Genomic DNA, 27,657 nt, shown 5'->3' with positions numbered 1-27,657 from the left:
ACGAAGGAGTGATGAATGCAGAGCCATGTGAATTACAGTTTGCTCGACTACATTTCAAACAATTGTTATATTTTTTATCTGGCACGTCTTATCCTGAGTGAAGCTCAGATACATTTAAAGATAAATAGGTTCACTAGACGTAGATAATACCAGTAGCTGTATTGTAGCTCCAGTGATGCAAGTTTTTATATTTGAACTGAAGTTAAATATCTGGGTGTTATTCTCTCCAAAAGAAGAAAAAACTAACAAGAAATGGCTTTCACAAACCTTTTCTCGCGTCTGTCTGCTGCTGAAGTAGACGTGAAGAGTCCTTTTCAACCAGACTTGTTGGCTCACAGGTATCTTAAAATGAATATCCATATCCTTGATGTATCTGATGAGCATTTCTATTATGTTGGCTTCATCTACAAAGTCATTACTAACACATGTTTGTTTTAAAGGAACGAGACTGGTAATGGCAAAAGAGGCAATGCAAGAAAGAGGAAACCCCAGGGTGAGCAGATGAGCTGTTTGGAAAAGGTCAGTTAAAATAAATAGTTGACTTTATTATATCAAAAACACCTAAACAATATATTTCCTTCCTCCATTAAGATGTATCTCCCTATGTCATACGAAGAAAAAAAAATGCTTTTTGGTCTGTGGATGACTGTTATGGAGGACGAGATCTGACAGAAGTATAAATAAATGTATAAATAAATACTGGAATAAATAAATAAATAATTAAATGCGTGAATAAATAAATAAAAACTGGTAAATAAATGTCTTAAATTTATTTCTACATTTATTTATTTCTACATGTATATATTAAATATACGTAATAAATGTGTAAATAAATGTATAAGTAAATAGATATGGAAATAAATAAATGTAGAAATAAATAAATTTAAGACATTTAATTATTTATGTCCCATTTATTTACCAGTTTTTATTTATTTATTCATGCATTTAATTATTTATTTATTTATTCATTTATTCCAGTATTTATTTATACATTTATTTATTTATACTTCTGTCAGATCTTGTCCTCCATAGACTGTAGATGGAATAAGGCTAATTGGATGATGTTTTTGAAGTTTGGTTTTTTGTCTGTTAAATTTGAGTTTTGTCCACAGCACACATAAGAAGGACTTGAAAATGAAGTCATTCTCAAATACGAAGCAGTTGAAGTTGAGTCAGTACCTACCTCAAAGAGTTGAAACAGAATACATTTTATGCAACTAAAGTTAAGTAGTTAAAGTTAAGTAGTTTGATGTTAATAATGCTTTTGGGAAAAGCTATTCATTTGTATTTATTGATTTTCTTTAAAATAAATCCTTTACAAATTGACATCTAACTTTCCCTGACATTTAAATTGTAAGGATTTTCTCCCCACAGAGGCCATGCAACCAGACCCAGAGCGCCAGAAGCTATGAAGCTGCATCCTTCAGAGATGACGACCATAAAGCCAAACACTACTATATGCAGAACAGTCAACATACTAATGCTGGCAAACGAGGAAGACACAACTACAGGGGTAAAGCTGGCCACCATAACACGTCTCCCAATGTTCACAATAACAGAACCAACAATAATCATAAACGGAACATGCAACATGAGCAAAAGGAGAGGACGGAGTGGCAGAACAATCAACATCATCAGAGGGATGGGTGGAGACCTGCGTATAGAGGGGGCAGACATGCTTCAAGAAAAGGTGGACGGGGCAAAGCGAAGGGAAAGCAGGTGAGGAAGACACTTGGCTTTGCCTGTCTGGTTGAATATAATTTATCATTTTATCTATCTTACAGTTCAAATAAGATGATAAATAAAGCTCAGCTAGTGTTGTGGCAGCAGAGGCTTTCAGATGAATACATTTTAAGATGTGACCTGTGATGCTTTATGCACCATATCCCACATTTTCTTGCTATTCATACAGTTCCTCTCTGACAGTCAAGCCAGTGTTTATTTTTTAAATGGGGTTGAATTCTATATAAACAGACATGAGGCTAAAAGTTTTTCCATTATTAAGGTGACATGACATTGTGGCTTCATGATCATAAAGCCCACAGGAAGATACAATGGCTTGATCTGAACTTCAAGAGCAACAGAGATGAGTGTAGGCCCCAGGATGAAGAGCTTCTAGCTAATGCTGACACTTATGCTGAAACTAACAGGGATCCAGATGAACAAACAAATGGTCAGAGCTGCAGATGAAATATGAGATATTAAACAGTCAGACGTGCCACATTGCCTAAGAGAAGAAACAAACTTAAGAATAATCAGATCACTTGCACCAACGATGATAAAGTGATATTATAAACCTTCATTTGCACACTCACACGAGTCAGTTTTTTTTTTGTGCCAGTTGAGAAATGTCCTCCTGTGTTTGTCGCTGCACCTGTGTGATATAATCTATATATAGATATGTGCACATTCGATCAGTACTGTTAGTGCTAGCCTCCTGCCTGGCTTTTCTTGACTTTTCTGTCATCCTAACTTTGTGCAGGTCCTGGAATTGCTATGCGGATTCCGACTTAACTGGCTTAAACTGTTAAAGGTCCCATATTATGCTTTTTCTGGTTTTATATGCTCTTTAGTGTGTTTTCCAGTGTCCTGTGCATGTTTAGGCACATCTATGAGCAAAAATTCCAAGTCTATGGAATCGCGGATTCTCCTACGTCCTCCTGTTAGCTGTAGCATTAGCTGCATGTAACGCTCGGTTCTAGCCCTCCTCTAAAAAAAATTTGTCAGTGTGACGTCTTGTCAGTGTGAGATCACTGATCTAAGCCCATTGGCTCGTTGTGGCAAGCCCAGCAGCTCATGTTGCACGCCCGTTAACTTCTGTAGCACGCCCACGATATGCCGTAGCCTGCGGTAGCACAGTAGTGCTAAGGTGCTAATGTTTTTGCTCGGCCCTCGGAGCCAAAGTGGCTGCATTCCCAATATGGTAAAAGGGGCGGGACATTTCCGAGAACCGTGCTGAGCGACTGACCAATTACGGCAGAGCCGACCAATCAGATCAGACTTGGCCCACGTGGGGACTCTGAACGTGGGCACTTCAGAGCCTTAGAGAGAGAGTCAGAAGAGAGCCGGTGCATGGAGCGGCAGTTCATGAAAACAGACACTTCTTTAGAACTTTAGCTATTGTGAACATACTTTAGTAGGTACATAGATTAAATATATGAACCCCAAAAAGGGCACAATATGGGCTCTTTAAGTTTGCTGCGCACGCTTACGTTGGTAACATTACCAAAAAAAAAGGCTCGTATCAATTCAGGAAGTAGGGGTTTACATTTTAAAACAGGCTACATTTTACTGAAGCAACAATAAATCAAATGTGTTTTTGTTGCTCTCCGTCATTTCTGTAATGAGCGCTAAGTTGTTAAATAAAATTTGGTCATAGTTGCTTAAAATTAGGATTGATGTTTTTTTCCATGGGCCCTCCCCATGTGACTGGGCCCCAACAAGGTTTCCCCTTTATCCCCCCTTATGGGCGGCCTTGTCTGTAAGTCAAGATGAATATCTCTAATGTGCCTGCCATTTATAGCTGAAAGATTATTTTCTCAATTTGAAAAGGGTTTGTGTATTGATATGATATTACAAATAATTTCCCTGAATTTAAGTTTTCAAATTTAAGTTACTGCATCAAAAAAAGAAAACACAATCTAAATATATATTTTTTTCCCCCCCAAAAAAAATGTGAATGTAACTGTCATGATCTTTTTTTTCCTCTCAGGACTCCGAGGTGAAACGCACAAGATTCATGTCAGAGGAGTTCAAGGAGCAGAATGCGTTGTGTGTGGATGGTCGCCTACTCTGTAAACATTTCCTGTTGGGAAAGTGTATTAAGGCAGGTGAAGTTTACAATATATATTTAAAAAAATCTCTTTTGATATGAAACTCAAATTATTAGTGCAATTGTCAAAGTGAGTTTTAGGAGAGTAGTGTGATGTCTTTCCTCTCCTGTGTGCAGGATGGCGACTGCCAGCTGGAACATATTCAGGGTTACAACGATCTCTTTAAGGAAGCGTGCAAGTTTTACATCCAAGGAGCCTGCTTTAAAGGAGAGAGCTGCCCCTACATGCACAATATCCTTTGGCTCAAATACCAGTACTGGTTTGCATCAAAAGGAGCACGTTTACATGGTTCAGGTATCTGAGTATGATGTCTCCAGGTTGCTGCTCTTTGGAGATTTTCTGGGCACATTCAACCAGGAGGGGACCCCGGGGTGTACTGTGTATACTGTACTATACTGTTGTTACCATTTGGCTTGGTAAGGCCTTGAAATGCAAATTTCAAGGCCTTACCAAGGCTAGAAAAATGTTGCTGTAGGGAGGGATGATCGACCGACCTGACGGATAGACGGATGGCAGCAATCTGATCAACTTCGTTCATCTACAAACTAATTTCTTTATATTTTATAGACCGGTTCCTTTATTTGCTTTACACTGCAGCCCATTGAACACCTAATGGTTTTTCCTTTACTAAACTGCACAGTCCTTCCCTTGCAAGTTCTTCCACAGAAGAGGAAAATGTTTGCAGGGAGAAGATTGCAAATTTTCCCATGAGCCACTGAGTGACCTCACAAAGAGACTGTTGGATGAGGTGTGTTTGTAAAAAGTCCAGGTTATGAAAATGTTGTTTAAATTATTTAAACGTGTGTGTGAACATGATTTAATGTACTTCTTGTGTTGCAGGCACTAAAACGAGAACAGGAACTTTATGAACTGGCAAAGAAAGCTGAACGAGAGTCGTTGGAGCAGCCAGTGAATACAGACGAGTCCAAAAATATAGATGCAGATGAACCCCCTGATATACTCTCTCAACCACTGAGGTAGAAAATTAAACCTTTTCCTGCTATTCTGTCCAATATATTGGATGTTCTACTTTAATAAAAGTTCATCCTTACTCATGACATCTCCTTTTAATTTCAGGCCTAACTTTTATCAGCATGTAGAGACAAACGCTGAGAATGAATCCTCGTCGACGCAATCGGAAGAACCAACTGAAAACGTAAAGGAAGAAGAAAAATCACATTCATCAGATGCTGCCCAACCTCCCAGTTCTCCATCAACTTACTCCAATCACAAGGAGCCAGTTTGTTATTCAGTTGAAGCAGTGCTTGGACCTCAACTATCAAAACCTTTCCCTCGTTTCTTCACATCTACAAGAAGTCAAGAATCTGCTCCCCAGCCTCCTTCTGAAAGCACCTCGGTGTCCGTATACCAAAACTTGATTCCCTACTCTGTTGAAGCTCTTCTCAAGTCTTTCAAATCAGTCGAAACACCCAATCCTCCTCCTGCACAAACTTTATCCTATACACCAAAAGCTAACTTTGCAGAAAGCGCTTATTCTCCGTTAATCTCGGATATACAAAATAAGGTCTGGTATTCAGTAAATGAAGGAAACAAACCCCGGGACAAAATGTTCAAGAGCCTGCCATCCCTCCAAACACACACAGGTCTGACTTCAAAGACACTTCCTGATCTTATTCTGGACTCTGAGGATCACAAGACACAAGTTTTGAGTATGCAAGAATCCCTGAAACCTGTTCATGAAGTCAAATCTGAGTCGTGTCATTCTCAGAGGTTTTTTTTCTCCAATAGCAAAGGAGTCATCAAAGAAAGTGTGCATCTGTCTACAGAAAATAAACCCTCTGTAAACTGTAAAAGTCTTTTTCAAGTGGCACCTGATAAGCCCAGAACAGTTTTTCCAAGTGCCTCTAGTCTGTCTTCTGAAAATCAGATGAAGCCAAATCTCTTTGCTCTCACGTCTGACTCGGGAGCCTCTTTTAAGCCGTATGGTTTTCCCACAGGTTTCACAAAGTTCTCAAGTAAAGCTGCCGTTCTTACCAAACCATGTGATTCTGCCGACCCTGCCAGTCACCTCGCAGTCGAACTACCCCCCGAGAGCGACCCGGCACACTGCAGCAGTAACGGGCCGCAGGTTGGTCGTTTGGCAGGTGGACGTAAACCGGCCCTGAGAACATCCTTTCATAACCTCTTTGCAAGCCCGATCACTGACTCCATGAAGCCTAGAAGTGATTCTGTAACAACTTCCACTTCTCCTAAAGGCTCGATTCAATCTCCTGGTCCTAATCCACAATCGGCACGTTTGAAAAGTAATCATCTTCTTACTGCAGTTAACCCTGACAAAGCCCCCACTCGGTCCTTTGTCAGCCTTTTTGAAGCTCCCCTCAATGACGCTCCTCTCCCAGGTGTATCCACACCACATTATTCACAGACTTTCTCTGCTTCAGAAAAGACAGTCCAGACGGTCGATGATGTGAAAGAAATCTCTCGTAAGCCAAAATTCCCTAACATCTCCCCGAAACCTAAAGTAGAAAATGAAGGCAATTCAGCTGAATGTAAAAATCCGATTATGAATCCCGCTTGTGGCCTCGTACCTGGTTCCGTCAGCGAGTGGTCTTCCAGTCCAACTCCTTGTATTGTGAGTGAAACTACAACCCGTGCTGATCATCAAATGCCTGAAATGTCACTCCGTAAAGGTAAGGGGACATGACAACGAGACGCTTAGGAAATACAAGGGTGAAATGCTGGTTTGCACTGTAAGTTTGTTAAATGTGTTTGGTTTTTTTTCATGTTGGTTCTGAAGACGTCCCTGCAAGTTCAATTCTGAGGAATCTGTTTCTGCACTTGAGCCCGTACCACCAGAATGAAGAGCAACAGGACAGTGCTCAGATCGGTGTGCCACCAGCATTTGTATTAATATCTACACACAGTATACGATGTCATCCTGGAAGACGTGAACACTAATCTGTTATTGTTTTCATGTGTTTCAGGAAATGAAACTAAGGACAAAATGAATATGGGGGTCTTTGAGAAGCAACAGAAGAAGGGAAAAACAAAGGGCAGGAGATGGTAGGCCATCAGCTGGGAGAGAGCACAGCAACCTATCCGAGTGAAGTGTGAGAAATGTCTGCTTCTTGCTCACTTAGCTTTACTGCGACACTGAACTAGTAGATCTGTGAGCTACTCAGGTTTCACCCTGCTTCAGTCAGATTACTCATCGCTTGCTTCAAAAATAAAAGCTGGCAGCTGACTAGCCATCATTCAGACATATTTTGCTGTTTTGTAAACAAACCTTTTCTTGTACAACATCACCGTATGTTACAGTAACAATAAGACGGGGTCATTTAAATGATTTCTCAGTTACTTTGCAGACTTCTTTGTTGAGCTTGTGGTCGTCAATTTGAGAGAAAATTATATTATTGTGTGAAATCCACTGCTGCAGTCTTTGGACGTAGACAAAGAGGAGTTGGTTATATTTGTGCAAAAGACAAAGGGTTTATTTTTTCAGTCATTCTGAAATGTGTTGCTCAGCTCTTCTTTTACCATGTTTGATGAAAAAGAATAAATGCCTTTTTAGTTTTAGAAGGAATCAAACATTGGATAAAAGATTGCATTAGAACTTGAAGAGAAAGCTGATTTATTTTTCATCTTGCATGATGTTTGTCCTCTGCTCCTCAGACACCACAGACCACTGAGACAACAGAACAGCAGTCCTCCCATCAGACTCCTCACATCTCCCCGCAGGCAGCAGGTGTGTCCACCCTCAGCATTCCAGGATTAACATCAGGTGAGAGACTCTGGAAAGCACAACTGCCCATCGAAAACGCTGATGCAGCATCACATCGGATGACATCAGAGGAAGGACGGGCGAATGAGAACATGGCGACCTAACCACTCATGGAGCTTTTTAAGACTTTAGACACCAAGGTTATTAAACTCTGGGAGTTTTTGGTGTAAAATCAAACAAAAGTACTGATGAATATTATATTGAATCATGAAAACATGCACAGGCATAATAAAACTTAATTATGTTTTTTTTAAATCGACAAACTATGAGCCACCAGGATTGTATCTTGTGAATTGTTTTTTGTTTATTCTAGAACATGAACATTTTGCTTGTTTTCTGTCATCAGAGAAGAAAACTGTCTATACACAGATGTGTGTATCAATGAAAGAGAGAGCAAAACACTCGTAATATGTTCTGCCTAATTTAAACCTGCACTGTGGTGTGTGTGTCTCTACATTTAGAGGTGCATCAAACATTGTGCACTCCTTTAATATCCGATCTCCAATGAGGACAATCTCCCGCAATAGTCACAGGCCAGGTTTGAGATGTGTGCTGGTCTATAGAGTAAAACAAAAAAGGACTCAACTCAAGGTTTTCTTTCAATGCCATCTTTTACAGAAGATAGAAGTTGGAGAATAACAAATGAGACATTTTATCAACACATCACAGATTCCATAGTCTGTATAAAGATTGTATAGAGATGTTATTCCCATGAACATTAAAGATATACATTTACAGTACATGTTTCTATGACTTATTCACACGATCAGATATGCTGTAAAAAAAGAAAGCAGCCTCAGCTTGTGAGAGGCTTGAGTAAAAGTAAGGTATGAAGGGTATTCAATCAGAAACATTAAGCTCGAGTTTAAATTGTAAGTCAATGTGTGTACAGTGTCATTTAGGAAACTCAAACAGTTCTGAGCAACAACATGCTCGTTGCAGAGTTGAATTATTAAACATTCTGATTTGATTCAGTGATTTCAGTTCTTCTCTTTCTGATACATGTTTACTTTAAAACGTTTGAACTTCAGCAGTGCTGCTTTTCAAGAGATCTTTCTGAATACTTCACATTTCTCTTGAGTACACTTGCAATGCAAAGGACAGAACACACTAAATAACTGTTTGACCATCGTCAGGGGCCTGTTGAGCTACTCTTTTTACCCAAGAAACTCAAACATCAGAATGATCTGGCACATTTCAAATACTGGTGCACAGTGCAACGTCTCGGCTTCAGTAAAAGCTGCATGATAAGTAGCTCTCGTTGTTTTATGTTACATCTTTGTACACTACATACATTTATAGAATATGTTAAATAATGAAGTGGTAAGCTCTAGCTTGAGGTCTTAAAAAATGAATCTCAGATACCAGTTTCTTTATTTCTAAAACATGTTTAAGAGGGCTGCTATGTGTTAAGTCACACCAAACTACTCTCTTTACAGTTTGGGTAGTCAGATTTTTGTGGTCTGTCAGAACTTTATCTATTTAAAGATTTATGGCCCCTTCCACTAAGTTTCATAAATAATGACAGACTGAAGAATTAAACGACCTCCTGATGAATCAGTGTTTACACTGTCATTTGGTCATTTCTCTCCTGAGAAAAAAAAACAACTGATCACTTTAGGAATCTCATTATGGTGTTGTTAAAGACGGGGTTGGTAATGTTTCAAAAACTAGCACCCGCCCCCTCCCCTCTGTGCTCCCTCAAAAGCCACGCCCCCTCACTTTGAGTGTGGGCTAGTGCGCGCGAGGGGTAGAGAACGAGCAGGGAGACAGGGAGGCGTCTGATTGGTTCATCAGATTACCTCGTGGCAGACATTGGTCCATGTTTGCTACAGACGACTGATTTTCAGCGTTCAGTTTCTATGCTCCTTATATCTGGAACAAACTCCCAGAAAACTGCAGGTCTGCTGAAACTCTCAGCTCTTTTAAATCCAGGTTGAAGACTCACCTGTTTACAGCTGCCTTTCATTAAACAGCTTTAAGAAGATTTTAAACTTTAACTCTGCACTGTAACGTTTAACTCTTATTCCCATATTTTTATTTCAACTAATTTCATTTGAATTATTTTATTTGAACATATTTTCAGATTTAATAATTTCAGTGATTTTTTAAATGTTCTATTTTAATGTTTCTTTTCTTTCCTCTGTCATGATGCTTTTGATGTCTTGTGTGAAGCACTTTGAATTGCCTTGTTGTTGAAATGTGCGACATAAATAATCTTGCCTTGCCTTCCAGTTTCATTCAGTAATAATTGAATCGTTCATAACTCGGCAGGTTCATATAGGCATCAATTCTTCTCTCTATATATCAGGCAGCAGAAGAATTGCTCTTTGCCTCATCATCATCAACAAGCTTTTTTTCCTCTGGAGATTGGTCCGATTTGTCCACGGTCTGGCTGGTGGTAATGGGGGTGAACTTTGTAGGGGTGTAAGCCTCGAGAGCATCATCTTCTGCTTGATAATCTTCGAGGGTTTTCCTTCTAAAGCAACCCAACTGGGGCAGGAAAAATACAAACACAGATGAAGAAAAACAAGAGCTGGAAAAAACATTGTACTGACATAATAATTCAGTTACTCAGACTGAAGCTACAGCTCTCAGTGGTAACTTAGTCGTTTGTCTATTTGAAAGAGAACTGTTCATTCACCTTAAACATGATGAGTGTGATGATGATCAGAAGCAAGAGTCCCATTCCTACTCCCGTTAAAATGATCTGGAGTTGATGAGGAGGGATTATCAGCTCAATGCGGACTTCAGTCTGTTGGCAGGAAGAAAAAAAAAAGTTTAAACCGGGGTGGAGCTTTTTTTGAAAATAAAAATGTAAAACTTCTTCTAGATGAAAACATTTAGTGAACATACCCATTTCACAGTTGGATCTTTGTCTTTCCTCAGGCCAGTTTCATCAGACTTCTGTGGAAAAACATAATTCATTCACATCCCTGTTCAATAAAGGATTTTTATACTGCATCAGAGTGCCTCGGACTTTCACTTCAGACTGCCTTTTCTTCACAAAGGACTCTGTTTATAAACAGGACTATCATTTATATGTTAGCTATTTGACCTCTGACCCCTGTTCTCCAAGAGCACCTGATTCCTCGACATGTTTTGACCCGGTGCAGCACTCGCTTCAACCTTTTTTTTTTCTATCATAATTCATTGTTGAATAAATATGATCAATGGAGTTTAGTGAGAAGCAGTACAGAGATTTCCAAAGATAACATACCACTTGTTTATTTGAGTTCAGCACATATCTTTGCTTGTCGAAGTCAACGTGTATAAAACTTTTCAGTTTAACCTCCGCACCATCCCCGATGTATCGCTTGAGAAAGCCAATGTTCTGCAAAACAAGAGCGTGTCAGTTTCAACAACACGTTCACTAAACTCAGCAGCTGTGTTTGTGTGTCTTTTCAATGTGAGCTTGTGTTTTAGTTGCCACGTACCGCTGCATTCTGTTGAAGATCCCTGAACTGTACGTCTCCCGATAATTCAATTTCAACAGCAGATTCTTTTTCCAGGATGAAACTGTCGCACTTGACCATTTTGCAGTGTTTATCAGGAGAGCAGTACTGTAACACAACACCAATGCATTTTATTACATGTATTCATACCTTTATTTAAAGGTGCACCGTGTAGTAAAGGTGAAAGTTGTAGAGATGTACAGATTCTGTGGTATATGTTCATAACTCTTTACACAAACTGTCCTCAGAGGAACATTTGGTCTCTGTAACACAGTCTGAAGATAAAAATAATGGATAGAAGTTATGATGTGGGGCCTGCAACAGTGAAAGCGTAACTCTCCTGGTAGCTTTTTAGCTCCAAATAGTGTTCAGGGACCCATTTTTAACTTTGAATAAATGTTGTGTATTCAGTTCAGAGAATAGAGCATAGTGATTCTCTTTTTCTTTTTCCACTGCTTATTTTAATACAATTCTTAGTTTTACCTTTCCTGGTTTACGGTTAGATTAACCCTGTTCGGTTACAAATGTTCACTGATATGTTGAGTAACCGACTCTTCCTTCTCTTTACTATCTTTTTTATCTTCCATTTATAAAGATTGGGGTGGGATGGGGGAGGGCAGGAACTGGTTTGATGGAGGCGGGAAGGGTCTTGTTTTTTTTTTTGTTTTTTTTGTTTGTTTTTCCTTTGTTTTACTGTGTTTTGTTTTGTCCTGGCTTTATGGAGCGGTGAAGTGTACCTCTTGGGTTTTTGTTTGTCTATTGGGTGTTACTATAATAAAAAAATATAGAATTGTTTCACTTCTCCAACTTTCAAATCTCACTACCAAAACTCCATAGTGCACCTTTAAGGTTTAGTTTGAAGTTAATAATAATATGATTAACTTACTTCAGTTTTCATGTCGACAACGTTGGAACATTCAGTTTTATTCTGAAAGATAAAGTGATAAATGATTAGTGATGCAACACAGGCAACCTTTGGGGTTAGGTAATATTTTGAAATGATGTCAAAGTTACCTGTGGGACAAAGACTCGATAGTTTGTCATTTCAAAGTCATGTTCCAGTGTGGTTGGGAAAAACAGGGACACATTGATTGGAAATCCCTTAAAGCCATGATTATTTATCTGCAAAGAGTGAGAGACAGTTTGTCAACTTTAAAAGACCTGTTTCATTATTTTTTTTAAACACACCAAAACATGTGCATTTTTTTTGCAAGGAATTTGATGAGAAGATTTAAAGTGATTGCATTTTCTTATGTGGAAAAAAAAAAACATGGGCGTAACCTCTTTTTAAACGGTTTAAACCGGTAGCTATAGAAAGTGCCTGAAACCTGCAGTCTTTATGGCTGCCAGCAGGGGGCGACTCCACTTCTGCTAAAAACAAGTGATACTGGAGTTTTGATGATTGCAGCATCTTTTTTTAGCATTTATAGACAATAAAGCATGGTGGCACCCTAACCCTTATGTAGCAGTGCATATCCACCTTCATATGCAAAGACAGACACTTCTGACACACTTAAAAAATAACAAGATTACTTTGGTCAAAGCTAAATTTAAGTCCTAAAGTTAGTCCACAGACCAAAGAGTGACTTCTTAGTGTTTGTTCCCATGTCTTACATTCAGTCTATGGTATTTGGTGCTTCTCAGCTGCCCCCAAAGAGGAGGTTAAATCCCCTCTTGAAATGTTTTTGAACTTCATCAGATACACATTTTATATGGTTGAATTATCTGCCTCACCTTGTACAGTGCGATCAGTTTTTTGGGCGCAGTATCGTCTGTTGTGAAGTTGAGATAGGTTATTGAGTCTTCTCCCCTGAAAGAACAAAGGATGATTACAATGTGTAGGTAGTTGGGAAAATCCATTTCAATCCATGTCAATCCATATATTAACTAGTTACAAAATGTTATTTATTGGAGTAGCACCACTTACACAGTCACTGCCAGTTTAACTTCATACTGTACGGGGATAGTTTTGATGAGGGAGGTAGTTCTGGTGTAGTTTGTGTTATCACTGAGGATTTAAAAGCATGACTTGTTCATATTAAACATGACAATGTAACATTATAACCAGTATTTTATAACAAAAAGAAAATGTTTGTGCTTTATTCTGTGTGTTGCATTGAGAAGGTCTCTACCTATTTCCTGTTATGTTCATTGAAATTGTGTCATTCCACTCGAAGTCGGACAAGATGCGGAAAGAGGACTTAAACGTTGCCTTCACAAGAGAAAGAGGACATGTGTGTTAGACGTGATTCAAAGAGAAAGTTTCACAGGAAAATATTTACATGTAGGAAGTAACCCGACAGTTGTAAGTGTGAAAGATCGGGGCACTTCTCGTTTCTGAAACTTTAATTTCCGATTGTTGAGGGGTTGTCTGGTTTGCAGTATGACTCACAACTGAATGGCTGCGATACACAGGGCGGCTCACACCGCACACGGTTCTGTCCAGTACGTCCAGATCAAGACACTCGTGAAGTGTTGGTCGGGTCCACTGTTGTTCAAAGAAAAGTGGATGTGAGATCCTTCAGGATAAAAGCATTTCCTTTGAATTCAATAATGAAATAACGACGAACCCGAATCATAAATCCACCTTTAAGTGTGAGTAATGCACGATTAAAAACAGCACATTAATACACAGTGAACAAAACAAATAGAAAGCCACAGAAACATTAAGGGTGTCAAAATAACACAAATGTCATACAACAAATGAAATCAGCCATTAAGCATTACTTATTTTTTTGGATAATGTTTAAAGATATTGTTACAGCACCCTAATAACCGATAATCTATAAACCTTTTCTCCTGTTTCTTGCCCTAGTTTGCTCTTTGCAATTGATTTTTTTAAAATTCTTCTCATAGTCCACTGCACAACTCCTACATTGCACCTTTTGTACATTTTGTGTTTTTTATTTTTTATATTTTATATTTTATATTTAACATTTTACATTTTACATTTTACATTTTACATTTTTAAATTCTATTTTATATATTATAATATCTTCTTATACTGTATTATTTAAGTTGTTGCCAGTTCTGCATTATTTCCTTGTTAATTGTTTAGCACCAATACACCAAGTCAAATTCCTTGTATGTGTAAATGTACTTGGCAATAAACCCTGATTCTGATTCTGATTCTGAATTTCATGTATGTGACGCAAAAATGATCTAAGGATATGACAGCCCAACATTGTGATTTGTTCCATTGTATTACTTACTGTCAAGTGTCTTGCACCTCTGTGTAACTGAAACAACCAGTATAGTTCACAACTCAGGGAGGGCAAGAAGAGTTCAGATGTATAATTTGGGGCAAAGCCTTTAACAGTGTTGTATAAGAGCAGTGGTATCGGGAAACAACTCTTAAAAACAGTTATTTTGACTTCATAGCTGGAGTCCAAATCTTGGCAGGAGAAGGTGGAGGGATATTAAACTGATGCCTGAGAGCAGGGAATCACTGTAGATTACATGTTTGATTGCATGCTGGATGTCTGCGTTAACATAACTGGACTGGAAGAGTTGAAAAACATTTCAATCAACACGCCTGCGCTGGTTTAAACCCAGTGGTGTAGTGCAGGGTATACAGGGTATATCCACTTATTTTACAGGCTCTATAGAGTATACCCACTTCTAAATCTTCTCTGAGTCACACCATTGATGGATTGACAGTATTTAGTAGGATGCTGCAATTCCTATAGGATGGTGAAGGGATGACCCTCCCTACTCTGTCTCTGATTGGCTAGTACACACAAACGAATATGCATGAGGAGTCAGAGGCTGTTTATCCTCCGCTGGACGGCACCACTACACCACTGACCCCTCCAAAGATTTCCTGTTCAGACACATGTTCTTTGTACACCATGTGCTAAATTGATATTCTAGTGTCAGACAACTTTACAGACGGGGTTTAAGGAATGAAACACTAAAATAAGTACGTTTTTTTGTCTCACCTTTGTCAGAGTCATCCTGGAGAAGGAGAGGCCTACGGGATAATGCATTGTGAGGCTTGTGTTGTACGAGTCATCCCCATGATTGGACAGTTGTATAAGCACGTTGAAGGAATTATCTTCTGTCACCAGTAGTGTCGGGGTCCTAACAGAAAGAAAGTGCTTCTTATGTTTGCATTCAATGTGAGTATAACAGTCCCTGTGCAGTGTTAGTCAAATATACATACGTAAAGTTGAAGTCCACCTCGAGTTCAGCGACACAGACGTCGTTTCCACTACATTGCTTTTCAAAGGGAATCTGAAAAAAAAAAAAAAAAAAAAATTCTGTTTTGTGTCACACTTCCAAATTGAGCAATCCAGAGATGATTGTGTAAAACAGGACAACAAACAGCCCGTTTTTTTGTTGTTGTTGACCAGGTTAGTTGAGAAAAAAACAGTGCATATGTTTGTGGTGATGTGACTGTAGAAGAAGAGGGAAGACTCAATAAGCCTATCTTTGATTCAAAGTTTGTTCAAAGCCCAGTTCCTGGCGTCACATTTTGTCTGTCTTTGTATTTGTGACCGGTCTTAAACTATTTGCATCTTTAATGGAAACATTTCCTCATAATATTATGAATAAAAATGTTATAGATTTTTGTGTTTGTGTTTGTTCTGTTTAAACTTTGAAACATGTGTTATGCCCTAATAGAAAGTGTGTATCAGGACTACAAATACTGGAAAATGGGTCAAATGTCACAGTCAGTTCTTTTGTAACATTTATGTCCTGAGGAGAATCTTGCTTTCTGTATCAAAGATCAGTCCCCACTGAGTAATATAGTCATGCATGACATTTGCAAGTAGACTTTTTTCATTTTTATCAAGACTTGACACCTGCTGCTTTCCCGCATGTCATTCCCCACACTCTCTGTCTCTCTGGTTTCCTCCTGTCCTATCAAATAAAGGCAAAAAGATCCAACATAAATAAAAATAAAAAGACTGTGCTTACCTCCACAACAGACTCCCTTTTGCTGTCCACATTCAGGACAGCTTTTGCACTCTCACTGTCGACTTGGGAAAAATGTAGTTTGACACTGATGGGTGATAACGTGTCTACTACACATTTCTGAAAAGAAAAAACAAACATGAGTAATCTGCATATTGTTGAAGAGAGATTCAAACAGTGTCGACAAAAAACACTTTTCATTTGAATTAGTTTGTTTTGCAGATTTCACTCAAATAGTAAATAATGAAAAGGAGTGCTGTGCTTCTTCATGTGATGAAGTGATTCTTACTGAGACTGAAAGGCATTGCTACACTGAAGGTGGGTCTGTATGGATTAAGTTACCTATAGCCGATGGCTGTATACTTGATAAAAAAAAATGTAACTTTAATGTCAGATTCTGAATTAAAGGTTAGACTGAAAGTAAAAGTATAGTAGCATTTTCTTGTTTTTGAAGAAATGTTTGATCACAATTTGAGGACCTCAGGCCGATGCATAGAGCATACGTTTTGGGCTACAGCTCATTATTTTTAATATTTCCTACCAAGTACAGTAGGACAAATCAGTATACTTTGCTTGCTTTTGTAATCTCTCTTTTATTTAAATTTCTTCGCACAGGTTAAATAGGAAAGGTTTAGTGACATGAAGAATATTGAGAGATGTACATAAAGATGAAAGTTCCTTTTATGCAGATAAAATAAAGTGAGGGTGAATTTCATCATTTCATTTCCATACCGTCATGTTGATAGAGAAGTTGAAGCAGGTGTCTCCATCCCCCAGCTCGTGGGTAAAGCTCAGTTTCCTGACTTTCTTGTCAAGATGGAAGAAACCCCGAGGCGTTTGTCTCATCGGATCCACGTCGAGCGTGTACGTGATGTTCAGTCCAGAGCTCACTGCTGCCGCAAAGGCACAAAGCAGGGTTAAAATAAACCACAGGATAGAGGTTGCATTGAGTATATTTTTGGGTGTACAGACCTGTTTTGCTCTTTGTGGTTTCTACTTTTTTAAAACAGGCTGTTATGTCAACCATTGGTATAAATGCATCTTTGTTGATCAGGCAGTCAATTTTCTCAGTGCTGATCTCCTCAGGTTGAAAAGACAGACTTGCTATGACATTAAAGACAGGCCTGGAGCTGAAAGACATTAATAAGATCCATTCAAAAGTACGATTTGATTTTCAAAATGTTTGGTTTGATAGGATAAGTGTTCACTTGATAGACATACTTTTACACAATATCCATACCTTAAAACAACAGCCATGCCCTGTGATCCGACCACAATATCTGGGAGCCCGTCGTCTCCAAGGTCCATGTCTCCATCAATGGCCTGTCCAAAGAATCTCAGACCAGGCTGTATGTTCTTACCCATGATTTTCTGGAAAAAAAAGAAGAGACTTCACAATTCAAAGAGTGCATGTTTCTTGAAAGATTCAAGTTTGAATAATAAGTGCCGGGGCGCCTGTTTAGGTCAGTTGGTAGTGAAGGCGCAGGTTCGACCCCCGATCCTGATGCTATTTGATACATGACATCCCCCAGTCTCTCTGCCCACATGTCCTTTTTCTCTGAAGCAGTCCTATCTATTAAAGTCTATTAAATATAGAATTAGCACCAATATATATATATACCTGATAAACCATGATGATGGATCAAAATAAACCACCCTGCTTTACTGACAAACTTGATTGCAGGACAGTTTGTTTAAACACACGTTGTACATATAGTCCCTTACATTAACCGTTCTTAGAAAGGTCCTAAAAACTTTCAATTAAGTCAAGTCAAAGGTTCCCCAAATCACAACGTCATGATGCATATTATTAAAATGTCTAAATCTTTGCTTTGCATGTCAGCTCATAAGGTGAACAAAATGAAACAAGAATATATAGACATGACAGACATGACAACTAAAGCGAGAAAAAACAAACAAAGACAAAAAATAAAAATAGATACAAAATAGCAAAACATAAGCAAAGATACGAGAGCAACAATACAGACAAAATACATTTAAATGAGATGAAAGTCAAGCAATGATTTTTATGTTCAGGTAGTGTGATAGAAAGGTGTGAAATGTGTTCGTGGCAACGTGATGCATTAAAGCTTAGTGGGGAGAAGCGAGAAAACAAACAAAAATATAAATAAATGAAAAATAAATGAAAAATTAGTTAGAGAGAAAAAAAAGTATATATGCATGTAAACATTAATGGAAAGAAGATACAATTATATAAATGTAATAATGTGACCATCATAAAAAGAGAGGTGATGGTAATAAGTATATATATAATAATAAATATACACATACACATGCGTATCAAGATCATAGAGATGTCGTAAAGAAGAAGAACAGAGAAGAGGGGGCCACAGGGTCCCCGCAGAATCAGGCAAGAGGCCCCACCCCCGCACATAAAGCCCCCCAGCGGCACCAGCGAAAACTCCCAAGATGGATGGGGCGGGCTGGGTAAGCAAAGAAAGGAAGTCAAGTTTCTCTAATGTCTCACCTGGCTGAAACTGCTGCGCATCCCTCTGCGTCTATCACCAAGGTAGATGTACACAACCCCCCTGTTCTCATCCTCCAGGGGGGCTCCTACAGCAACATCCCGCAGTGCATCTCCATTCAGGTCTGCCAGACTAGCTATAGTGGTGCCAAATCTCCCCATTGAAGGCGCAGTCACATCAAGTTCCTTTACCAGTTGCTTCTGGAATCAAATATATATGTTAAGCAATTAAAGTAGAACAATGCATGAATTATCTCCCACTTCACCTTCTTCACTTTCAAACAGAATCTGAGCCGACCTCATCAGTCAGTGCGTAGACGTAGATGTGGCCTTCCCTCTTCTCCGTAGGCTGGTAAAACAATGGAGCTCCCACCAGAAGGAAATCAGTGTCCCCGTCCGAGTTGACATCCACTGAGCACAGCTCTGCACCGAAGTAGGAACCAAACTAAAAAACAAATAACACTATGGTTACAAAATAAAAAAGTAGCACTACGTTTATCATTTTAGAGAAACACCTGCACCCCAACCCCAATCTGCAAAAGCAACCTGTGGGTGTCTTCCTTCCAACCACCAACATATTGTGTCTGTGTTTATTAAGGTGCAATATGTGGCACCTTTACAAAACAGCAGTTCTAAATGCAATATAAATGTCTGGAACCAAATGACTTTAAACTTAAAATGATCGACTTTGTTCACTATATTTTCATTGTTAATGTCAGGGCACATATACAAAAGACTTCAACTTTTTCCCCAAAATACGAATTAAAAAAACAAAACAAAAACTTCCATCTCCTACATTTTTTTCCAGCTTGCTCGAATACTGTTCTTTATGAAACATGCTGCACTACCAAAGGCCTCATGTGTCGGTGGTTACAAGGAGGAAGCAGACAAACTTCCTTGCACTGGCACCAAGTCGTTTCTTGAAGAGAAACCGCAGCCATCTCTCCATTTGTTGAAAACATGGTTTATAGACTTCTTCTATTGCTGCAGCTTGCTAAAAAATGGTTAACTTACTGATCAACTCTGAAAAGTTCAATCTGATCAAGCAGCAGATTTAAAAGTGAGTGTTTTTTTTTAATGACTAAAATTTCTCATGAAAAAAATCAGCCACTATCACAGTCTCGCATTATTGAATTTAGAACCAAATTCATAGGCAATCTCTGAACCAGCTCTGACAGAGATTAAGTCCTTCAGTCATTTGCAATGGCAGATAGTGTACCTTCTTAAAGTCTTTATATGCGATTTTTTGATCCAGCCATGTAAATTTACCCGAAATGAGCGTGATCTAGAAACACAGTTAAGCAGTGAGTACAGTATGTTATTCTTCTTTTCTCTAGTCCCTCAATTAAACAACTTTTATACTCGAGGGGAGGAGTCAGCCGGCCGTCCCGACGATGTAAACAAAGTGAAGATAGGACTCTGAAAACTCTGAAAACATCACAGACAGTGGGACTCGGGTGTTACACCCATTGTAGACAGTCATGACTCACAGAGTTATTTTCAGAGGATATACTTGATTTATATTATATTTAAGTGTGAAAAATCACAGATAAAGCCTTTAAAGAACACAATAAACAAATATTAATTTTCAGAATATGGCTGATGAAGCAGGAAACTTCCTCGAAACATTTACCAACCTTGTCCCCGAGTACTCTTTGTGCTGCGTCCCACTTCTTTCCATTATGTTGGAAAAGTACAACCTGTCCGATGTGCAGAAATCTGGGTGCACCCGTGAAGTATAGAGGAGCGTTACTCCTCTGTCCAACAGAGACAGAGTAGCCTGTAACAGTGTGAGACAAAAGGCTCCATTTTTTACTCCAGTCAAAGCTATTATGATCATCACACAGTGACAGAAGTTTTCCGTTTCTCAAATCATTATAAAGAATCCTTGTGCTATCGTGTATTATCATGAAGTAGTTGTAGATACACATTCATGCAGCTTATGATCCCACAGCTTTGCAACTTTCACCACAAAGTCACTTCTAAGTCGTCATAGAAACTTATAAATATGATTTACTGTGGCAGTGCCTTCGATAAATCAGAACATCTGTAGCTACCTCAGCAGAATAAAAAATGATTAAAATCAAAGAGATGCTTGTCAAGTTATCTGAAAAGAAAAAAGACTTCATGTTTGGTACCCATGTAGGAGTCCATCTGCATTTCTGAATCTTTAATATGTGTTACACTTTGTCCATGAAGCTCTTGAATTGAACCACTCCAGCTGTCAGATCCCACTGATCCAAGAATCAACGTGTCCTGTTGACAGAAATGACTGTTCAAAGCACGGAAAGAAAAGGACCCACCAACAATATAGTGTTGGCAGACAACATTTTGTAATCTCATTTGCTGCAGTCGGACTATTTGATTGTGGCTTGGTTTGTTTAGTGAGGCATCCATCACAATGAACTAACATCCGACAAATCAAACTGTCACACACAGTGGAATCTTCTTGCTCAAGTGTGAAACGTTGACACATTCCTTCTGTGGTTTTATGAGCCTTGGTTACATTGGTTGTGATAGCCAAGCATTCATAGTACAAGTAAGGCTTAAAAAAAAACATATTTAGTGACTTTTCCTACATTGAGAAGAGCCGTGTGTAAAGCTTTGGTCTTTTGTGTGTAAACTTATTCAAAGAGAAATGAATAGTCATATAATGGCTGCATCTATAACTGAATCTGCTTGTATGCAATGTTTACAACGATGGATTTTGACTGTCCTCACCTTGTGGAAGACAGTGCTGAATCCACTCTGTGACATTTCATTTGTCATGTTTCCCGCCCGAGCCACCTTTGAGCCTAAAACACAAACAAATATAGTTTGAAATGACTATTGTAGATTCTATGCAAGATCCAATTTGAGAACAATTGTGAAAAGAGTTTGAAAAAATAATAAATCACCTTCCAATCTAAAAACCTTTTTTTGGAAGTTTTCCAGCACTCCTTTAAGTCCGTCATAGTTCTCAATTTTGAAGGCATTTTTCATTTTCGGTTCTGAAGCAATGGCCCTGAATTTATTCACATCAGCATCTTTGACCTAAAACCAGAATCCTGTTTGAGATTATACATGCATGACACAAACATGTTATACATTTTGCACAATATTGGGCTTGGCACTGAAATGAGTGAAAGTTGTTTAATGTGGGGATTAGCTGTGTTGATTGTTAGCGTTTTTGCTTTAGGTTTATAAATATTTGAAATGTTCCCATGCTTATTAATCATTACTTCACTTTTATTAATAAAAAATAATCTGCATAGTGGTAAACAGAACATTCCCACAGATTGATTACTGAGATTGACAACATATTTCTCCCAATAGTTTGCCAAATAGTCATAAAAATAAAATGTATGTGTGTGTGGTTCCATACTTTAGATGTACACCGTTCACTTTGTGTGCTGCAGTCAGCATGAATTTCAAAATGTTATTCAAAAGGAAATGATTGTTCATGCAACACCCTTATCATGTCAAGGTCATTGCATCTTGCAAATTGCATCTGATCACATCTGGGGTGGCGGTGCTTCCTATAAAAGGTTTTCTTCATCTGCTCGATGATTATTTTTTCAGTCCTGACCTTTTCCTACATTTGACATGTAGATGTGAGAAACCTGTCTTCACTTGGTAATGTTAAGACACAAAAAGTTCAGTTTGGTTGAGACCCTCAGCCTTAATATGATACATCAACTATACCAAAAAGAAAAACGGTAAAAAAAGAGAAAACATCCTGCCCATGTAGCGGCCTATATATTATCATTTTGTGGCACATGACATCATGATACAGGGTTGTTGTTGTTAAAGGTGCACTATGTAGATTTGGTGGTGAGATTTGAAAGTTGGAGAGGTGAAACAATTCTATGCTGTTTTTTCTGAACTAAATGCACAAACTTTATTCAAAGGAAAAAATTGATTCCTGAACACTGTTTGGAGCTGAAAAGCTACCAGGAGAGTTAGGATTTCACTGCTGCAGGCCCCCCACCATAACTTCTCATGTAGCATTTTATCTTCAAACAGTGTTACAGAGACCTCTGAGGAAAGTAAATGGTAAATGGACTTTAGCTTATATAGTGCTTTTCTAGTCTTCAGACTACTCAAAGTGCTTTTACACTGCATGTCACACCTACACATTCACACACTGATGGTAGTGATCACTATGTAGTATCATCCATCAGAAGTAACTAATCCCATCCCATACACCACCACCGAAGCAGTGGGAGCAATTCAGGATTAAGTGTCTTGCCCAAGGACACATCGGACATGTTGCCCAGCTGGGGATTAAACCCTTGACCTTCTGGTTGAGAGACGACAACTCTACCAACTGAGCCACAGCCGCCTCAAAGTTTGTGTATAGAGTTATGAACATATACCACAGAATCTGTACATTTCTACAACTTTCATATTTTTTCCATATTATATCTTTAAACATGAAAAAATCAATTGAGCTACAAAGATGTATTATTGTACTGATTAGAGAAGAACATTGAGACATTTGATACCATTGCACAACTTACCCCAATGACAAAGCGAATGATGTTTTTCTTGTCGTATCTTTCAATAATATTATGTCTGTCTGTGTCGCTGGGATCTCCATCAGTGATTAGCACCAATACTTGAGTAGCATCTTTAGAGGCACCTGCACCCGGGTTTTGAAAGAGTTTTTCCCTGAAACAAATGTTTTAATGCTCAGAATAAATGTGATCTGTAAAATGAATGAACATGACTTCAAACATGAGATGCTCATAATATTATATTTATACCTTCCATTACTTTCAGTGTTCAGCTTTTGCCTCTTAAATGTTTTCAGTTGTAAAGAGTTTGTGTAATGAAACAGAACTTACAACACATATTTCAGGGCGCTGTGGGTGTTGGTGAGAGTATTCAAATGTCTTTCATTCATAAGTTTATCGTGAGCAGTGCCGGCTTTATAGTCATTAAAGTCAAAGACTTTGCGGTAGTCTGAGGAGAACTGGACTGCTGCGAACTAAAAAAAAAAAAAAAAGCACAACGGATGTTATGAAACAGAATAAATATTACAGTGTGTATATTTAAGTTTGACGTTGCAACTGTCCAGTTACGTTGATTGATGTGTTTGAAAGGCTTTTCATTATATCCACTATGAAAAGTTTATTTTTGTAGAACTCTTCTTCCTTCATACTCCCGGATCCATCGAAAAGAAAGACTAGGTCCACTGTCTTTTTTGTGCATTCTGAAAGTATACACAGTTTAAAAATGTATAGAAAATGTAGTAAGGTCAATTTGTACAGAAAAGGATTAGACCCATTGGAAAAAACAATTTTGGTTCTCACTTTTTTTTTCAGAATTCTAAAAAAAAGAAGTCAGAACCAAAAAAATATTTTTTTCAGTGGCCCTAATCCTCTTCCGTAAATTTGTGGAAGTGTAAACTTTAAAAATCTTTTACCTTGAAAAGCCGGTGTGAATGAGGAGACTTGCTGAAGTTGATCTGTCATCTTGTAACACACACTGTTCAGATAGGAGTTCCCATAACATTCGTGGACGACACTTGGACTGCAAACCTTTAAAAAAAAAAAAAAGATTAGTTTGCAAAGAAATAGAGGCATTTCTTCCTGTACTAATGAATGTGTTGCTCTCTTACAGTGAAATGGGAGCCTGTTGAATCTTTAGCTATCGACAAGCCAAAGTGCTTGACTGGTAGTGCCGCCTTTTCCAGCGAGATTTCTACAGTATCAACAACATCATTCCATTAGTGCTTTTAAAAATACACACAGCTATATTATGACATGGAGTTCATCTTGTAGTCCTGTTTGAGTACATGAAACCTTTGTGTAATATTGCTTATTGAGCTACATTTCTATACCTTTGGGGTTGAAGCACTTGGGGGTTTGGTGTTGAACAACATGTGTGCATATTCCCCCGGTTCCATTTAGCTGCAGCGGTGCAGTAACTATGATCCTGTGGATAATAAAAATGAATGAATAAATAGATTTAAAAACAAATGTAAGAATTTAAGTTGTCAGCAGACAGAAGAAACACAGAAAATGCTCCTCGTTTTGCAGGATGTGAAAGTGATCTTTCTCTAATGACACTGAAAGATTTATCACAGGATATACTACGCATAATTCAGAGTGATAAAACCACACAGTAACTGCTCCTCGCCATAGCCTCTGACACAGGAAACAACTTTTATCTTCCCTCTTCACATTCATGTGTCATTCATATCAGGCAAAGATCTAGAGGCAGTAGCAGAGCCAGGGCCCCCCTTGAAATCTGAATCCCAAAATCCTGAATTATGATGGGCTATTTGCCTTGTCAGAGTCAGGGCTTTTGTTCAAATCAACTATTTCTGCTGTGTTACATGCCGCTGGTGGCTTCCTTTACTTTTCAGTGTAACCCATTTCATTTGGTTAGTTGTTAAAAAGTGACTTTGGTCGTAGGAAGGCGTTTTTTTGGTGGGTCGCAAATGTGTGCCTGAAAAAAGACTTGTGTCAAAAAGTCTTTAAAGAGCCTTTTTAATTCTGTTTGTTTTTTTATTCCTTGTTTTGTACCCACTGATGTCCAAACTGCACCGTTTTTTATCTGATTGGTGAAAAATGTTCGGCTGGACTAGTTGAGAATCCCTGAAATGTTGTCACTTTATAGTGGAAATTGTGATTCAAGTCTAGATGGAAAACAGTTAAAGTTAGTACATTTAAATATTCATAGAAATTACATGGGTTTTCTTTTTTGTTGCAAAATAAGAACATGGATCATTTAGAACGAAAAAAAAGACATTTGATGGTCAATCGACTAGAGGCAAATTCTGACCAATCAGATACTACCCTACATGTCACTCTAGAAACTGCCATTTAACTGAGTAATATGGATATTGACGATGAGAGCAATATACAACATCAACTGAACTCTGTAACTCACCCTTTGTTTGTGCCAGACATGAACTGAAGCACTTTGTATCCAAAGAAATCCTTTTGTTCACCACTATAGACATCAGCATCATTTACATCCACGTTGAAAGCCAGCAAGGTGGGGATGGCTGTGGTTTGTGAAATTGAGAAAAAATCTTTGTTAAGTTGTGGTTGTGCTTATTTACAACTAATATCATAATTATAAATGTTAAAGTGAATCTTAGAGCTCTTTAACTTCTTCTTCTTCTATTGATAATGTTACAAAAATACCAATTTCAAAATTACCTAAATTCAATGCTGAATTTAGTGCTATTGAGTGGAATGATGAACTGGATGAATGTCGCTGGAAAATTCAGAACAAATTCTAACACAACTCCACACTAAACTTCAGACAATACAGAATAAATATACCACTGCCAGCAAGGGTCAACCTAGGCAGAGTAAATTACCATGGATAAATTCTGAATTTTTTCAACTCCTAACAAAGAAGTCCACTCTCCTCAAAATGTATAGGTTAAGTCGAACAACTGAGAGCAAAAACAATTTCATACAAATTAAAAATAAATGTACTACTGAACTGCGTAAGGCTAAGGCGGTCTATTTCCAACAGCAGACTCTTAAGGTCATCACCGAAACACCAGACAGAAATAGATAGAAACACTACAACAAACAAGGGTGTGACTGTAGTGTGAATGTAGACATAGTTCCTTACCACCAAAGCATTACACTACTATGACATTTTTTAAACTCTGGATAGTTTGAAGATATAAAAAAAAAAGATAAATCTGACTAATAATTTATATATATATATATTGTCATGGGCAAAACTTGATCCTGGCATTAAAATCAACTCGATTGCTATCAATTCAGTCAAAGGTTTGGGTGTGTCACACTAATATCAGCTCTTTAAGTAAGATCAATAATCAGCAGCGGAAGAGAAGAAAACAGAAAACATGTGTTCTGGGTGCTCCAACCCAAATACCTTCTAGTTTCTATTAGAATAGAATAGATGTTTATTTCCATTTTCACAGGTACAGGACAGTACAGGTACACTGGAATTTTTGTGCGTTTCTCCCTGAGTCAACTTCTACAAAAAAGTTAAAATTATATGTAAAATAGAATAGCATTTTAAGGGGAAAAAAAGAGTAGAAAAGTACAAATAAAAAATAAAAAAAATAAAAAAAATAAAAAAGTTGTTGTAACAGCTAAGTAAATTAAAATAAACTGTACATAAATTATAAACTGTATTAAAGCAAAGATATAATACAAAAAAAATAACAAAGGGGAACACTGTACAATGAAATGAAAATATAAATATGTTTTCTACATCTCTTATTACACCTGAGGTTATTGCACACATATTTTTCACATTATATAATTACACAGTTTTTTGTTTTTAAGGTTAATATTGCACACTTGCATTGCAGTGTAACATTAGCAGAGTAACTTCTGTAAAAAGTTGCTACAATGAAAACTATCAGAGTTACTTTTGGAAGTCTTAACCTGAAACTAAATGATGACAGCCAAGAAAAGTCTGTGGTCAGGCCCTGCCCCTTAGCTCACAGTCATAGACGTCTTGAGCTTTCGCACTCGGCACAGTTTCGTAACAAAACAATTTGGGTTTATGATAATAAAATAAAAATTGTGAAAGTTTTTGGAAATACTGAACAATAAAGTGAAATGAGCCACTACATTTTTAACATCACTTGTTTCCATTAGTCATGCATTATCCTTATTATTCACTAATGTTTTTCAAAACAAAAAGTTCTTTCTCATTGTTTTATTGAGGAATTTAGTCGATGACTTTAAATAGTTAAATCATAGAACTTACCAGCAGCCACCATGTAGGTGAGCAGAAAGATGCGACCCTGCTCATGCATCTTTCACATCACTCTTCTGTTGACTGACAGATCTGCTGCTGTTGCCTTAGAAGAACCTATTTCCTGTGTGCTCTGTTCTCTCTCTATATAGGCGTTTCCGTAACAGGTGGTTGTGACACTTCTGCTCTTACAGCAAATGGTCTCACCAAAAAGTGTCTTTTCGCTTGTGCTTCTCCTTTTATTTTTCAATTCCTGAACCCTTTGTTTTGTACTTTTGTGGAGGGGATTTCCTTTTTTTCCTAAGAGAAAAAGAGGTGCCACAGAATGAAGAAAGTTGTAGTTATTGAAAGCCAGGCCTGCTCTGATTTATCAATGAATTATTGTATTGTAAGTATTGTTAGCACAACAGAAGTCTGAATTATTATTTAAAAAAAAACACAGTTTCAGGCTGTAGACTGCTTTTTGTGCTAAACATCAACTAGTCAAAACACAGAGAAGAGGGTAATCCACACAGTGATGCATATTCATGC

The 27,657-nt window shown here is 38.0% G+C and overlaps 2 protein-coding genes across 3 annotated transcripts; one reads left to right on the top strand and one right to left on the bottom strand.

Annotated features, from left to right (window-relative positions):
- The first annotated feature begins 144 nt into the window (after positions 1–144).
- Positions 145–8,315, top strand: LOC132981765 (uncharacterized). 2 transcript variants are annotated; one of them, XM_061047834.1, is made up of 11 exons: positions 145–338; positions 441–519; positions 1,375–1,719; positions 3,713–3,830; positions 3,950–4,065; positions 4,473–4,581; positions 4,674–4,810; positions 4,911–6,484; positions 6,592–6,681; positions 6,779–6,857; positions 7,467–8,315. In XM_061047834.1, coding segments are annotated over exons 4-11 (2,172 nt in total). In that variant the 5' UTR covers positions 145–338; positions 441–519; positions 1,375–1,719; positions 3,713–3,764; the 3' UTR covers positions 7,468–8,315. The 2 variants fall into 2 exon arrangements, with proteins under 2 accessions (XP_060903817.1, XP_060903809.1); XM_061047826.1 differs by lacking the exon at positions 7,467–8,315 and having other exon boundaries at positions 6,779–7,058.
- On the bottom strand, positions 8,260–27,264 carry zmp:0000001082 (integrin alpha-D). Its single transcript, XM_061047802.1, has 31 exons — positions 27,139–27,264; positions 25,318–25,435; positions 24,263–24,357; positions 24,041–24,123; positions 23,846–23,960; positions 23,502–23,632; positions 23,265–23,407; positions 22,938–23,088; positions 21,333–21,468; positions 21,157–21,230; positions 20,574–20,691; positions 20,073–20,215; positions 18,734–18,880; positions 18,439–18,636; positions 17,191–17,321; positions 16,923–17,080; positions 16,683–16,840; positions 15,954–16,070; positions 15,196–15,266; positions 14,972–15,113; positions 13,423–13,518; positions 13,163–13,242; positions 12,958–13,038; positions 12,765–12,840; positions 12,045–12,152; positions 11,917–11,958; positions 11,013–11,138; positions 10,796–10,909; positions 10,432–10,482; positions 10,220–10,330; positions 8,260–10,068 (listed from the first exon to the last, which is right to left on the bottom strand). The coding sequence occupies exons 1-31, from the start codon at positions 27,185–27,187 to the stop codon at positions 9,883–9,885; spliced, it is 3,549 nt and encodes a 1,182-aa protein (XP_060903785.1). The 5' UTR covers positions 27,188–27,264; the 3' UTR covers positions 8,260–9,882.
- Between the last annotated feature and the right edge of the window lie 393 nt (positions 27,265–27,657).

This window comes from Labrus mixtus, chromosome 2 (assembly GCF_963584025.1).
Source record: "Labrus mixtus chromosome 2, fLabMix1.1, whole genome shotgun sequence".
In the NCBI taxonomy this organism is placed as follows: domain Eukaryota; kingdom Metazoa; phylum Chordata; class Actinopteri; order Labriformes; family Labridae; genus Labrus; species Labrus mixtus.
This window is presented reverse-complemented; position numbering and strand designations above follow the sequence as displayed.